At 54.0% G+C, this 15,105-nt stretch overlaps 1 protein-coding gene across 8 annotated transcripts in view; it reads left to right on the forward strand.

Moving 5' to 3' along the window:
• Window positions 1-15,105, forward strand: part of RAPGEF1 (Rap guanine nucleotide exchange factor 1) — a 132,040-nt gene that overhangs the window by 104,728 nt on the left and 12,207 nt on the right. For all 8 annotated transcript variants that reach the window (XM_017849912.1, XM_017849914.1, XM_017849917.1 and 5 more), the window contains 5 exons: window positions 1,529-1,617; window positions 6,175-6,286; window positions 8,457-8,532; window positions 12,753-12,837; window positions 14,962-15,054. In XM_017849912.1, coding sequence (XP_017705401.1) covers window positions 1,529-1,617; window positions 6,175-6,286; window positions 8,457-8,532; window positions 12,753-12,837; window positions 14,962-15,054 — 455 coding nt within the window. The remainder of the gene's footprint in view (window positions 1-1,528; window positions 1,618-6,174; window positions 6,287-8,456; window positions 8,533-12,752; window positions 12,838-14,961; window positions 15,055-15,105) is intronic.

Here is a 15,105-nt window from a genome sequence, read left to right on the forward strand (position 1 = left end):
CCAGCTGTGTATCCGGTGCTCTCTGTGGGGTTCCTTCCTCATCTTCTGGTGTTAGCTTCATCTTCTGTCCCTCATGCAGAGGGAGGGACTCTTCTCCCCATAGGGCCTTTCAGACCTTCATCTCCTTCCTCCCCAGCATGTCCCATTGCTCCAACACTAACTGCTTCCGAGGAAGCGGGTGAGTCTGGCCCATAGCCCTTGCCATGGCTATGCACACGCCCTCCTGAGGGAGGCGCAAGGTACCTGACGTCAGCACCCTTGTGACGCTGCTGTCCCAGCTCCCAACCGTCGAGGAACACCAGTTCTATTGAGCAATCTACTTTCCAAGTTTTGCTTCAGCCAAACATGAGCAAGTTCCAAAGCTTCAGAAATTGCTCTCCCCACGAGCCCAGGTGGGACAAGTTCCTTGAAGGGAGGCCCATAAGGAGTGGAAGACTCCCAGTGATCCACCCCAGGGCAGGGCCCTGCCCATGAATAGCTTGGTCACACCCGTTAAGGTGGTTCTCTCAGCACCTGACAGATTCAGAGGCCCACACAGACCCAGCCCTGTTTCAGACATTAGCAAGCTGTAGAACACTGAAGAGTGTTCACTCCAGTAGGATTTGACCCACTGTCCTTGGGGGCTGTCTCCTCTGCTGACCTGTGCCTCTGGCACCCCCTGGCTCAGCCTCCCCATGGTGAAGTCCATGCGCAGGGAGAGGCCAGCTTTGCACGGCTCTCTCCCTCCACGGTGACGCTTCCAGGGCTCACTGGCTCCTTGCCTCGAAGCACTATTTCTGTATTTGTCCTGCCCCAGTTCTCCATCAGGCCTCAGCAGCAGACCAGGGATGTTGGAGGGCCATGTTGTCACTGAGTAGGGCCAGCCCAGGGACCCAGGAGGAAGTGAGTCTGCCAGAGGAAGAGGGGACTGGCACCCCAGGGCCTGAGCAGCTGGCCCTCTGGGGACTGAACCCGGTTGAGCACTGCAGCCCTGAGGACTTCTTTAACTTTAAATCGGCAGAGTGTGGTTCACAACAGCAGGGCCCAGTGGTTAAGGGCACAGGCTTTGCAGGTAGATAGCCCTGGGTTCAAATCCAAGCTCTGCTGTTTATGAGCTGTGTGGTCTTGGGCAGGGTCCTTGACTTCTGACCTCTGTTTCTGTGCGTGGAGTGGGGATGATGGTGTTAGCTCACTAACAAAGTCAGATGAGTAGAAGTGGACAGAGCCTTGAGCCCAGCACCTGGCTGTGCTCAGGAGGAGTGGCTATGACAGTCTTCTTTGAAGAGGTGGTTGAGGTGGCTTTGCCTAGATTGGCAGCTTACAGATGTTACAAATAGTGGCACCTTTCACTTTCTCCAAAGCCCAAGATGCTAGTCTCTAGGGCTTGTGTTTCCTGTGATTAACGGCATTCATTGTTAATTTGTTCACATCTCAGATTGCTCCATAGGAACTTGCACTCCACGGCCATTTGCAGGCAGGAATGCTGGGAAGACAGAGCAGCCCCGCAGTGGGCCCCTGTCCAGAACTCAGCACCCACTCCTCTTTCCAGGAACCACCGGCTGGGAAAGACGGACATCCCAGAGACCCCTCAGCGGTCAGCAGCGTCCCTGGGAAGGACAGCAGAGACAGCAGTGAGAGGTAGGAAGTGGACCCAGAGGAGCTGGGTCCCCCGAGAACGGCGTACCCACTCATGAGGCCTGCCTGAGCGGCCCCTCCCAGCTGGCCCCTAGGCCTGAGGGTGTCTCAAGTTGAAACTCTTCCTTCTTTCCTTGTTTCCTTTTTTCGTTTTTTAGATACAGGGTATTGATCTGTCACCCAGGCTGGAGTGCAGTGGCACAATCGCAGCTCACTATAACTTTTAACTCCTGGTATCAAGCGATCCTCCCACCTCAGCCTCCCAGGTAGCTGGGACTACAAGCATGCAGCACCTCACCCAGCTGATTGTTTTAGTTTTTTGTAGAGACGAGGTCTCGCTATGTTGCCTAGGCTGGTCACCAACTCCTGGCTTCAAGCGATCTTCCCACATCAGCCTCCCAAAGTGCCGGGCTTACAGGCATGAGCCACTGTACCTGACCCTCTTCCTTTTTTTCTGATTCTCAAATAATACAAGCTCAGGGTAGAGACTGTTGAAAAGCATAGAAAACTGCACGAAAGCAAGAAAAATCACTAATTACCCCACCCTGCAAAGGCCTTCACATGTAGTTTGCCATTACTTCTTCATTGTTTGCATCTAGATTATCTACCTTACAGATTACCCACAATAGCCTTGCCTTGTATTTTTCAGATCCCAGGCCAACCTTCCTTGGTCTTGGCCTCTGTGTGATAGGGAGCGTAAAAGACACCCTTCCACCTACAAACTTGTTATCAGGGACATTTCTAGACATACGTGTGCATGTTGTGTTGCTAACAAAAATGTCTTGTGTATCTTAATTTTTTGCAGCCAAGATCAGGAGCTGTTCATTGCATTTAGTCACTATAGCTCTTTAATGTCTTATAACTTTTGTTTTGTTTTGTTTTGTTTTGTTTTGTTTTGTTTTGTTTTGAGACGGAGTCTCGCTCTGTCGCCCAGGCTGGAGTGCAGTGGCACCATCTCAGCTCACTGCAACTTCTGCCTCCTGGGTTCAAGCGATTCTCCTGCCTCAGCCTCCTGAGTAGCTGGGACTACAGGCACCTGCCACCACGCCCGGCTTATTTATTTATTTATTTATTTATTTTGGTATTTATTTTGGTATTTTTAGTAGAGATGGGGTTTCACCATGTTCGCCAGGATGATCTCGATCTCCTGACCTCGTGATCCACCTGCCTCAGCCTCCCAAAGTGCTGGGATTACAGGCGTGAGTCACCACGCCCAGCCACATTTTTCAATATTAGCAGAAAGCAAACCTGACCGAGTATAGAAATATGTAGTGAATTTCCCCAGTATGCACTTGTGAAATATGATGTGTGGGGTCTGCAAATGGGCACTCCCACTGCAACTTCACATTGACTTCCCCTTCACTGTGAAATGTTCCACGTGTTCAAGCTTTTCCTCCCTCCTTAGGTCAAGCTTTAGCCATCTCTGGGGTCTTTGGTGACCTTAGAGCAAGGGAGTGCCCACTTGTCATTATCAGGGCTCAGGGCTCAGGTTGAAGAGGCTGTTAATAAAAATAGCAAAAGAAAAAGAAATGAGAAAGCATTGCATAGGAACCTGTTGAAGAGGGCCACCTGCCCAGCCTGCCTCCTGGCCACTCTTGTGTTCTCTGACTTGTCTCTCTGACTTGTCTGCCCAGACTGAGGTTTCCCCAGGTGTGAAGCCAGGAATGGTGTGGTTTCTAGGTTAATACCTGGGGCAAAGTGTGTGGGCCAAGCAAATGCAGCTCGTGGGTGTGCCACCAGCTTCACCGGACCCCAAGGAATCATCTTCAGAGTTCCAGATGGTTCTCGTGAAAGAGAAGGATGAACACTTTGACTGCTCAGAAATAACTGTGGGATGTTGTCCCTCCATCAAGGCCAAACCACAGGCTAAACATTGACGAGATATGGAGCAGGGTTCTTATCAAGACTGGGCATGGGTCTTGAATATGACCCATCCATATTCTTTTACTGAAGGCACTTTTTTTTTTTTTTTTTGAGACAGAATCTCGCTCTGTCACCCAGGCGGAGTGCAGTGGTGCCATCTCGGCTCACTGCAGCCTCCGCCTCCCGGGTTCAAGTGATTCTCCTGCCTCAGCCTCCAAGTAGCTGGGTTACAGGCAAGCACCACCACACCCAGCTAGTTTTTCTATTTTTAGAAACAGGGTTTAGAGACAGGGTTTCACCACGTTGGCCAGGCTGGTCTCGAACTCCTGACTTCAAGTGATCCACCCACCTCGGCCTCCCAAAGTGCTGAAATTACAGGCGTGAGCCATCATCACGCCTGGCATAAAGACATATTTTTACATCTCAGATACCTCGGGATAAACTGTGACCTGTGACCACAAGACTGGCCAGTATAAAACAGAGGAACGTGGAAGAAAATGCCAGGGGAAAGCCAGGTATATCTGCAGGCCCAGCTTCCACTCTCCCCAGAACACCCTAAGCTGGGAGACTCATCTTGGACACTCCCGGCCGTCCCACCTTCCCCTTGGTGGGGAATGTTCTCTCCCATCCTTCCGCCGGCAACTTGGGCTCAGTGCTGCAAGCCTCGGCTCACCCATCCCATTCCAGAAGCCTCCTAACCTTTAGACGAGCCCAGACCCCCTGCTTGTGCTTGTGGTACCCTTCTGGGCTTCTTTCTCTGTGCTACCGTGACCACTTGTTTTAAATTCTGTCTCAAATATAAAAAGACTGGGCGCAGTGGCTCAAGCCTGTGATCCTAACACTTTGAGAGGCCAAAGCGGGAGTATCACATGAGTCAGGAGATCAAGACCAGCTGAGTAACATAGTGAGACCTCATCCCTACAATGAACAAAATTATCCAGGCATGGTGGTGGGGGCTTGTGCCTGTAGTCCTCGCTACTTGGGAGACTAAGATGGGAGGATGGCTTGAGCCCAGGAGGTCAGGGCTGCAGTGAGCCAAGATCACGCCACTGTACTCTAGCCTGGGCTACAGAGGGAGACCCTGTCTCAAAAAAACAAATAAATGGCCAGGCACGGTGGCTCACACCTGTAATCCCAGCACTTTGGGAGGCCAAAGTGGGAGGATCACGAGGTCAGGAGTTCGAGACCAGCCTGACCAACATGGTGAAACCCTGTCTCTACTAAAAATACAAAAATTAGTGGCCTGGCACAGTGGCTCACGCCTGTAATCCCAGCACTTTGGGAGGCCGAGGCGGGCGGATCATGAGGTCAGGAGATCAAGACCGTCCTGGTCAACACAGTGAAACCCCATCTTTACTAAAAAACAATACAAAAAAATTAGCCGGGCATGGTCCGGGCACCTGTAGTCCCAGCTACTCGGGAGGCTGAGGCAGGAGAATGGCGTGAACCCGGGAGGCAGAGCTTGCAGTGAGCCAAGATTGCGCCACTGCACTTCAGCCTGGGTGGCAGAGCAAGACTCTGTCTCAAAAAAAAGAAAAAAATTAGCGGGACGTGGTGACATGTGCCTGTAATCCGAGCTACTTAGGAGGCTGAGGCAGGAGAATCACTTGAACCCAGGAGGTGGAGGTTGCGGTGAGCCAAGATTGTGCCACTGCAATCCAGCCTAGGTGACAGAGCGAGACNCTCTACTAAAAATACAAAAATTAGTGGCCTGGCACAGTGGCTCACGCCTGTAATCCCAACACTTTGGGAGGCCGAGGCGGGCGGATCATGAGGTCAGGAGATCAAGACCGTCCTGGTCAACACAGTGAAACCCCATCTTTACTAAAAAACAATACAAAAAAATTAGCCGGGCATGGTCCGGGCACCTGTAGTCCCAGCTACTCGGGAGGCTGAGGCAGGAGAATGGCGTGAACCCGGGAGGCAGAGCTTGCAGTGAGCCAAGATTGCGCCACTGCACTTCAGCCTGGGTGGCAGAGCAAGACTCTGTCTCAAAAAAAAGAAAAAAATTAGCGGGACGTGGTGACATGTGCCTGTAATCCGAGCTACTTAGGAGGCTGAGGCAGGAGAATCACTTGAACCCAGGAGGTGGAGGTTGCGGTGAGCCAAGATTGTGCCACTGCAATCCAGCCTAGGTGACAGAGCGAGACTCCGTCTCAAAAAAAAAAAAAAAAAAAAAAAAAAAAAAAAAAAAAAATGTCTCCTGCTAGACTGAACCCTCAGGGACAAGAGGCTATGTCTGCTTGATTCACAGCTCTTTCTTAGTGCCAAGCAAAGGGTCCCGTGGCGAGTCGGTCCTTGGAGAAGATGGGGAAATAGCCTCAACAGCAGTGCGGCTTTCTCTCCCATTCTGCTTGCCCCTTTGCTCCTCCTCTCTCTAAATGCTGACTGTGCAATGGGCCTTGGCAGAGAGTGGCTGAGACCATCGCTCAAACAGCTTAATGGAACCTTTTTATTTTCCCAGCGGAATGACTTCCGTGGACAGATGGGACATCCGGAGGCAGCAGGGAATGTCCTGTGGCCACACAGCCAGTCAGTAGCAAAGCTGAAGATCCAGTCCATAGTGATGTAGCTGCCATCGGGGCAGGCATGTTCCGGGAGCAGTTTTGAGCGGTGCACACCAGCACTGCCTTGGCCTCCAGGCATCAGGAGCTGGGCTGGTTTGACACTTGCAACACAAACCACTTCTCCCCTCAGGGCCCCAAAGTCACCAGATGCTCTGGAGTCTGCTCAGTCGGAGGAGGAAGTAGACGAGCTGTCCCTCATCGACCACAACGAAATTATGTCCAGGCTGACGCTCAAGCAGGAGGTGAGGACTTCCCAGGCCGGGGTTTTGCAGCCTGGCCCGACAGAGAGCAGGTGGGGCTGAGGAGAACGTGATCTTGTCATAAGCAGAACAACCCCAGGAGGCTTAGAGACCAACTCTTCAATGCCCCTGGGGAGCCTCTGGGCTGTGGACTCTGGAGGGATAGATTCCAGGAGAAGTGTGCCGTCTCCTGATGCTTCTAGAAAGTGATCTTGGCCGGGCGCGGTGGCTCAAGCCTGTAATCCCAGCACTTTGGGAGGCCGAGACGGGCGGATCACAAGGTCAGGAGATCGAGACCATCCTGGCTAACACGGTGAAACCCCGTCTCTACTAAAAAATACAAAAAACTAGCCGGGCGAGGTGGCGGGTGCCTGTAGTCCCAGCTACTCGGGAGGCTGAGGCAGGAGAATGGCGTAAACCCAGGAGGCGGAGCTTGCAGTGAACTGAGATCCGGCCACTGCACTCCAGCCTGGGCGACAGAGCGAGACTCCGTCTCAAAAAAAAAAAAAGAAAGTGATCTTACACAGGTCAAGTTCTGCAGCCTCTGTAGCAAAAGATGCCAGAACTCCTGAGGGTGTGGAGATGAAATCCATGTAAATGCTCTGCAGACAGAGCCTGTGTGTGTTTGGCCCTCACTAATGGGAAACTCTTTCTGTTGTTGAAAATATAGCCCCACTGTAGCTTCAGCCTGGGAGACACCAGCTGGGTGTCTCCCTGGGAGGCCAAGGCAGGGGGATAGCTTGAGTCCAGGAGTTCAAGACCAGCCTGGGTAACATAGCAAGACCCATCTCTAAAAAAAAAAAAGAAAAGAAAAGAAAATTCAGGCCTGGACACTGTGGATTCCCTGGTCCTGTGCCTTGCCTGCAGAACCTCGTTGGTGAAAACAGGGCCCAAACCTATGACAGTGGAGAGGAAGCTGGACCGAGAGTGCCCTGCCTCTCCCTCCTGGCGTGCAGTGCTGGAAGTGCAAAGGAACAGCTTCATAAAGCAGCCTTGGCCCTCACGAGGAGGCAACTATTTTGGAGCTTCGATTTGATGACACATAGACAAAAGGGCAGATACTGTCCTTTGCACACTCCCAGGCAAGAATGCGCTGGCTCTGGCCATGGCAGGGAGCAGCCCAGGAAGGTGTCTGTGCCTTGGACTGTCACACGCAGGCAGGGCTGGTGGGGGTGCTCACACAGCTGGGCTCCTCTGCAGAGAGAAGTGTCATTTCATGATCCTTGCCATAAATTTCTTCCTTAAAATCAGGTCAGAGGCATAACTCCCACTCCTAGAGGTAAACCCAAGACAATCTCAGGCCTCTGGAGTCAGGAGGTAAAATACCAAAGCCCAAAAATAAAAAGGTGGACGAGTCTCAGAGTGTGTGCCACAGCTGAGAGGGCTGGTTCTGTACCCCCAAGCGTTACAGAGCAAGGAGCATTGAGGGGCAGGGGCAGAAACAGGCCTGGGGGTTTGTCCTGAACCTCCATTCCTGGCCCTGGTCACAGCTCTTTTTGGCTGTATGCTGGGTGACCTCTGTTTGCCCGCACGGAAGCAAGACTTGCTTCTTAACAGGTAGGCGAGGTTGGTGGCAGGTGTGCAGCATCAGATGTCATTGAACAGCTCTCTCTGTAATGCTTTGCTCTCCTCTAATGAAGGGCCCCATGGAAGAACCTGTGTCAATGCAAGTAACTTCTACCTCCACCTGGGGAGACGGATTTAGATTTAGGGCAGCTTGCTGCAGTTTTGGGGAACATGAACATGCTTGGAAATAGCCCTGCTGCCTCCACAGGCATCCTGGGCAAGATTGGGAACTGTCTTGCCCCCGGGGGGTCCTGCTTCACTTGTGGTTTGGTGAGCAGAGAAGGATGGATGGTGCTGTGTCCCCTGGCCCAAGTTGTGTACTCAAAACAGTGACATGTCCTGGTGCCTTGGTGCCCGGGCAGCTCCCAGGCCATCCAGCTCCCAGACTCAGTCCAGTTTGTGCCTGTCACCAAGCACAAGGCGAGTCTGGAGGCCCCTGGCATTGCAGTGCAGTCACACTGCTCCTGGGCGGAGGAGCACAGGAGAGGGGACTTGGGGTTCCTGCATTGCATTTTCTTTGTCATCTCATTCCTGCCTTTTTCTTCCTAAACTGACTCTCTGAAGGGCATACTCTGCCTCATACCTTCCTTGCCTGCTTTCATTACAGGGTGATGACGGGCCGGATGTCCGCGGAGGATCTGGGGATATCTTATTGGTCCATGCTACTGAGACTGACAGGAAAGGTAGGGTGCCCTCTCCGCAGCGGCCTTTGTGTCAGCAAGCTCACTAGATTGGGGCTGATCCTGCCCCAGGTGCCACTCGGCCTCCCATCACTCTCCTGTCCCCTCCTGGCAGCCAGCCCTGAGCAGGTCTGATCAGCAGTCCTGGGGCACCTGAGTCAGAGCAGAGAGAGCCCACCTTGGGAGACAAGTAGATCATGTTCAACTCCAGGCATGTGCGGCGTCTGTCCTCCACTGGTACAAGGTAATGACCGCAGGGCCTCCAGGGTCCTTGAGGGGCTCAGCGCATAGTAGGTGCACCACAGACAGCGCCTTGAATGGTGGCATGTCACCCAGTAGTACCAAACTTAAGATAACATGCAGGTACCTTTTGATCCCTTTCCTGACTGCTGAGTCAGTCTATTATTCCAGACCATTAGACCAGACTTCACTCACATACTCCACGAGGAAATTCTCCGTTTGTTCCATCCAGGAACCTTCGATTCACAGCACACAGCTGCCCCACCCCACCACGCATTCAGTGTGCTGATTGAGAGGGCTGGAAAAGCAGGGACCATCCCCTAATCCCTAAAACGCCCTGTTGGGTGGACTCTGCTAGCAAAAGAGCTGTCATTCCCAGTCACGTTCTGGAAAGGAGGTGCCAGTGACCTGGTGGGGTGCGGCCGCAGCCCCCTTCACTGCCTGCCCTCCAGGGGCCAGCACCACCTGGCCAGCCCATCTCTCCACACACTGCTTTGCTTTTTACATTGAAAACAATGATTTAAAAGATGATGTCAGAGCAATGGTAAAGTAAACTGTGGAGGGAATGAAAACTCTCCCACCTTGAAATCCTAGTCCAGCCTGTTTCATTTCTTTTTTTCTTCTCTTTTTTTTTTTTTTTGAGACAGAGTCTTGCTCTGTCGCCCAGGCTGGAGTGCAGTGGCGCATCTCGGCTCACTGCAAGCTCCGCCTCCCGGGTTCACACCGTTCTCCTGTCTCAGCCTCCCACTGTTTCATTTCTGTAAAGGACTCTGTCCCTGTGTTTCCTTAACACGTTTCCCAACACGTGACCTAGAATGACTCGGGGAATTTCTGAATTATGGAGGTAGTACTAAAAAATATTTACATTGCAGAAAATTAGAGAAAAAGAAGAGATGGCTCCCACAAACTCACCGCAGCCACTGTTGCGCCCTTCCCTTCACTGTTCCCTTACCCTTTGTTCTGACCAGGGCAGGGCCCAGACCTGGTGATGCTGCATCCTAGCCCCAGCTGTGCCGTGACAGGCTCGGAGGGCCCCTGGGCAGTCCCCAGGCTTCTCGGCCTGAGCCGACTCCACTTGTTGAAGGGGTGAACAGTGCCCGTTGTTGTGCAGATTACGTGAGGGAGCGTGAAACCTGCCCCGCACGTCAGCGGTGCTGGGGGCGTGATCAGCACCATCCTGAGCGCAGCCCTCACTTGGCTTCTCTGCAGTGAATCCCCTCCCTGCCTGACACAGTGGGGCTCCATCCTCAGTCGGGCACAGGAGTGACTTTCGTTTCCTTTTTGTCCACAGTGAGGGGCTGAAATGGGAGCTGGCTTCAGACCTCGGCTCCAAAGGGTGAACTCCACTGTCCTGTTGGGTACAGCCCCGAGACAGGACAGCCAAGAGGCTTCTGGCTTTTGCTAGCTGGACCTGCTGAGAGGAGGCTCTGTGCCGGTGGGAGCTGTGCCTGATGTTATTAGCAGGAGGGTTGGAGGCTCCCCAGAACTAAGGTTGTACCTAGGAAAGTATTACTGAGGCAGAAGCCATGGCTCCGCTGGGAGGGTGAAGCACCTTGTGGCAGGTAACAAAGCAAGCTCCTTGGGCAGGTGCTTCCTGCAAGCCATAGACTGCCCCAGCAGCACGAGTGGCTGGGAGCCCCATGGCTCAGGGCTGTGGAACCCAGCCTGCCGAGCAGGGCTTGGCAGGGAGAGGCCATGTGGGGGTGCTTTGTGGTTGTGTGGCTCTGCTCTCAGGTGTCAGGACCTGCATGGGAGAAGGTCAGGTCAGCCTTGGCCTCAGGCCTCAGCTTAGATCCTGTCTATCCCTTGGCAACTGTGTGCCAGGCCTGTCAGCTCCAGAGCTTCCAATTCCTTGGGAGGAAAATGAGGAACAATTTTGGGGCCTTTTAGGGCTGTCACAAAGACCAGGTGAGCTAGGGTGCACAGAGTGCTCAGGGCCACACCGAGAGTCCTGTGATCGCTAGAGGAGTGGCACGGCACTGCCGGTCCCAGAAGCCAGGTGCTGTCCCATCTGCCATAATCCAGGGCACAGCAGAGGAGGGAGGGCTCTGAAATTGGGCAGACATGGGCGCAGACCCGGTGTGGTGGTGTGGCCTCGTGCCCAGGCTCCTCCTCTCTCGGTGGGGTAACAGGCCTCTCTGTCCTTGTGGGATTGCTCTGGGCATTGAAGGATGTGGCGTATGTTCAGGGCGTGGCCCAGTGCTCACCAGCAAGTCCCACGAAGTCGCCATGGCTACTGGCAATGATGCACCCGCAAAGGGCAGTTGACTTGGGCCCATTCTTCCAGAAGCAGGTGTGGGTCTATACTGGGCCATCTCTGCTTCCTTCCTGAAGCACTCTTTGAACAGAAATAGAAATCCAAGCTTGACAGTGAACTGAGTGGGTGTGGGGGCCCCGGAATGAGCCCGAGCGCGGTGCACATGGGCCGTGCTGTGATTCTCAGCCTGGAGCCTCCCTCACCTGCCGGCCTTACCCCATGCAGCCTCCAGTGCAAGAGCAGACATGAGTTTTCCTCTCTTGTTTGATGCAGAAGGGGATGGGGCAAGGGTGGGGGCAGGAGCCAAGCCAGCATGGCTCAGCTGGAGACATTGGTTCGTCAAGGTTCCTCTACCCAGCAGCTCGGGAATGAGTGAGAAGGTGGGAGCAGGTGGTCTGTGCCCAGAGCACAAGATTTAAGCCGTGCATGTGTGTGCCCAGCCTCACAGTGAGGAACACGGCTGCGGAGCCTCCTTGGGTCTCACACCTCAGCAGCCATGGGGGGTGGCTGCAGGGAGTGAGTCTGGCTGCCTGTTGGCCACCTGTTGGCTCAGGCAGTGTCCTACGTTTTAAAATTCCACTTTTTTCTGTAATATCAGAGATAGCACAGTTGAGAAGGTGTCACCACAGCAAATAAATAAGGCTGTTGTAATTCTGGGAAGTCTGGGAGTCCCTGGCTGGTACCAGCCTCCTCTTAGAGGAGGCAGGCGTGGAGAAGTGAGGGGTGGACTGGAGCTGCCAGCCCACATCTGCCCAGTGGCTGGCACCACGCCCCTCCTTAGTACCTGGCCCAGGCTGTGCCTCTTCAGCCTATCCCTTAGGACCCAAAACGTGGAATTTCCCCAGAGTTTTGGGTTGGACCCTACCATCTAAAAGTACTGGCTGGGCACAGTGGCTCACACCTGTAATCCCAGCACTTTGGGGAGGCCACTTAAGGCCAGGAGTTTGAGACTAGACTGGCCAACATGGTGAAACCTTGTCTCTACTAAAAATACAAAAATCGTCAGGCGTGGTGGTGCGTTCCTGTGGTCCCAGGTACTCTGGAAACTTGAGGCAGAAGAATCACTTGAACCCAGGAGGCAGAGGTTGCAGTGAACCAAGATCGCACCACTGCACTGTGGCCTGGGCGGTAGAGTGAGACCCTGTCTCAAAAATAATAATAATAATAATTTAAAAATAAAAGTACTGCCTAGGATTTCATTTCAGGATCCTGCTGACAAGTTTGAACAGATTATTTCCTTTGTGCCCATGATGGCTAAGACCCTCTGAAGCATTAGACTCGGACAGGCAGAGCCTCTCAGAGTCTAATCCAGGGCTGGCTCCTACCTGGAACAGGCATGCCTCCGGGTTTTGATGCCTAGGGCAGGCATCACTTGTCAGCCTAAGTGCCCTCTTCCGCTGGGACCAGAGCTGGCCTCAGCTCCTACAGCACGGTTCTCCAGGCAGCACTATCGTCGGTAGAAAGTGCCCATGAGATAAAACTCATTCCTGTTGTCCCTCTCTGATCTGCCATTTCCTTTGAGAGATGGACAGAGAGGATGTGTGACTTCTCTGGGACATGCAGGCGGAGGCACCAGAGTGGGTTCCCAGGCCCCTGGCTCCCTCGCCTGTCCCACTCCCCGTGCCGTCTCCCCTGCCTCTCTCAGAGCAAGGACTCACATCCACCCCAGCTCCCACCCTCAGCCCTCTGCACCCTGACAAGCAGCTTGTGTTGCTTTTCCCTCTAGATTTGGTGTTGTACTGCGAGGCCTTCCTGACCACCTACAGGACCTTCATCTCCCCAGAGGAGCTCATCAAGAAGCTGCAGTACAGATATCCTTTCCTGCCTGACCCACGGCCCCTGTGCCATGGGCATTTCAGAGAGAGAAGGGCCCTCTTGCCCCTCAGCCCTCATGGGGGAAGCTGAGCAGCATGTTGGGTGGCAGTGTGATTGAAGTGGGGACACAAGAGCCCCACGGACCAAGGTTCCCACCTCTACCCTCCTGCATTCCAGCTTTGAGCTCGGGCAAGTTCCTCATCTCTTAAAAGGTCGAGTGAAATGATGTGAAGAGGCTGGAACGTACGTAGTCTGGGAATGTGTGCCTGGTGGCAGTTGTAGTCACTGGATGATTCTAAAAAAGAATGAGATATGCCCCAGACTGGGAGGGAGCGAGTGTGCCGGTCCTGCAGACGCCCCTGCAGAGACCCCCCATGGTCGGCTCTGGCAGCTTCTCAGAGCTGAGCCCCAGGACGTTGGGCACGATGGACACCAAGACCCAAATAGAAAGCTCAGGGGTCAGCACGGTCACCTCCCCCGCAGCGGACTCTGCGACTGCCACATCCACAACTGGAATGGGCTCCTGTCCCCAGATCTACCTCACAGGCCCACCCTCAGTAAATGTCACCCTCTGCAGTAGTGGCTGAGAAGGACCCCAGGGGCTTGAAAGGACCCACTTGTGGGACCCGTTGCTTCTTCAAGTTCGAACCTGCCCACCCTATGAGGCTGACCTGCAGCTGCTGCTCCAGGAAGGCAGACTGGGTCGGCTGCTCCTCAGCCACCTCACCTCTTAGCACATAGCCCACGGCTGCCATCTGCTGGGCAGCCGCCACCACCTAGGGTAGGAAATCCTGAGTCCACCAGCGCCCTCGCCCCTTCCTGTGTGCCCTGAGCCTTCACTGCTCCACTTGGGGTCTCCTGCAGACCTCCTGGCCTCCCGTTCTCCCCTCGTGGTAACCTTTAGAATTCCTAATCTATCAAGACAGATGTGGACATCTTCCATTGGCAGAGTCTCGGGTTCCTGGCAAGTTCTGTCACTCAGAGCGCCTGCTCACAGGCCTGGCTCAGCGAATGGCTGTCACTTACACATGTCGAGGACTTGCTGGTCAGGCGAGATGTGCTTTACATGTGTGCTTTCACCTAGCTCTATGACCATTTTTTAATACGTGTGTGTGGGTGTGTGTAAAATTACCATACTATACATGGGGCCACTGCTCTGTAATTTTCTATTGTGTAATTGAGGAAACCGAGGCTCAGAGACATGAAGGACCTGACCCATGTGGCTGCTTGGTGGGAAAGCAGCCATATGCCACTTGCCCCCTGCTGCCAGCGCCCAGGCTCTCCGCCTCTGCCCGGCTCAGCCATCATGGAAATGGTGCAGCATCAAGGTCTGGGCCTGATTGGCTGGCGACCCCTGTGCTGTGGGCCAAACCATTGTCCCTGCTACATTGCTCTGTCCCGAGCCCCATGACTTGGAAGGTCCAGGATCGCTAGAGAGAGAGATCGGAGAGGTCTGGAGAGTTGATGGCAAGCACAACAGCCGGGCAGGAAACCCTGACCGCAAAGCAGAGCCCAACCTCAGGGCATGAGCCAGAGCTGGTCAGGTGCTAGAAGGGCTGCCCTGGAGACAGGGAGCCAATTTGGAGCGTGTTGCAGCTCTGGGAAGAGAGACCCGGCCCAGTGTCACGGAGGCGAGAGCTCCCCTGCAGAGCCCAGGGAGGCAGCCTCAGGATGGAAACTCACAGAAAGACTGGAAGGCGACACTTCTGGCCTACATACCTGCCCAGCGAGCTGGGGTTTTAAGGGTGTTTGGTTTGGGCCCACCGTTCTCTACCTAAGGTTCAGCAAGGCACTCTCTACATGTCTGTAGTCTCATGGGCACCTCGGGGTGAACCCAACAGAAAGGCAGGCCTGGACAGTGCAGCAGAGATGGCATGGCAGGCAGGAGAGGACAGCAGCCAGGGGCATCCCTGGGGTCAGATGCCTGTGCTCAGATCCTGGCTTTGCAGTTGTTGCCCCGCGCTAGCGCTAGTCCCGTGCCCTCATTTCTGGATGCCAGTGCTTTACACGCAGGGAGACGGGCACATTGTGAGCGCTCAGCAAGTGGTCCCCAGGAGTCAGTCCTCCACTCCCACCACCCCCGGCTGACCACGTGACTATTTCTTTAACCCGTGCTCCACATACGAGAAATTCTCTCCCTTTGCCGACACATTCAAGAAGCGCGTCAGCAAGAACACATTCTTCGTGCTGGTGCGGGTGGTGGATGAGCTTTGGTGAGTGCTTCACCCTTGGGGTCCTAGGGGGCCAATGGGGAGGCAAAGGCT

Source organism: Rhinopithecus bieti, unplaced genomic scaffold (genome assembly GCF_001698545.2).
Source record: "Rhinopithecus bieti isolate Rb0 unplaced genomic scaffold, ASM169854v2 scaffold_31823, whole genome shotgun sequence".
Lineage (NCBI taxonomy): Eukaryota > Metazoa > Chordata > Mammalia > Primates > Cercopithecidae > Rhinopithecus > Rhinopithecus bieti.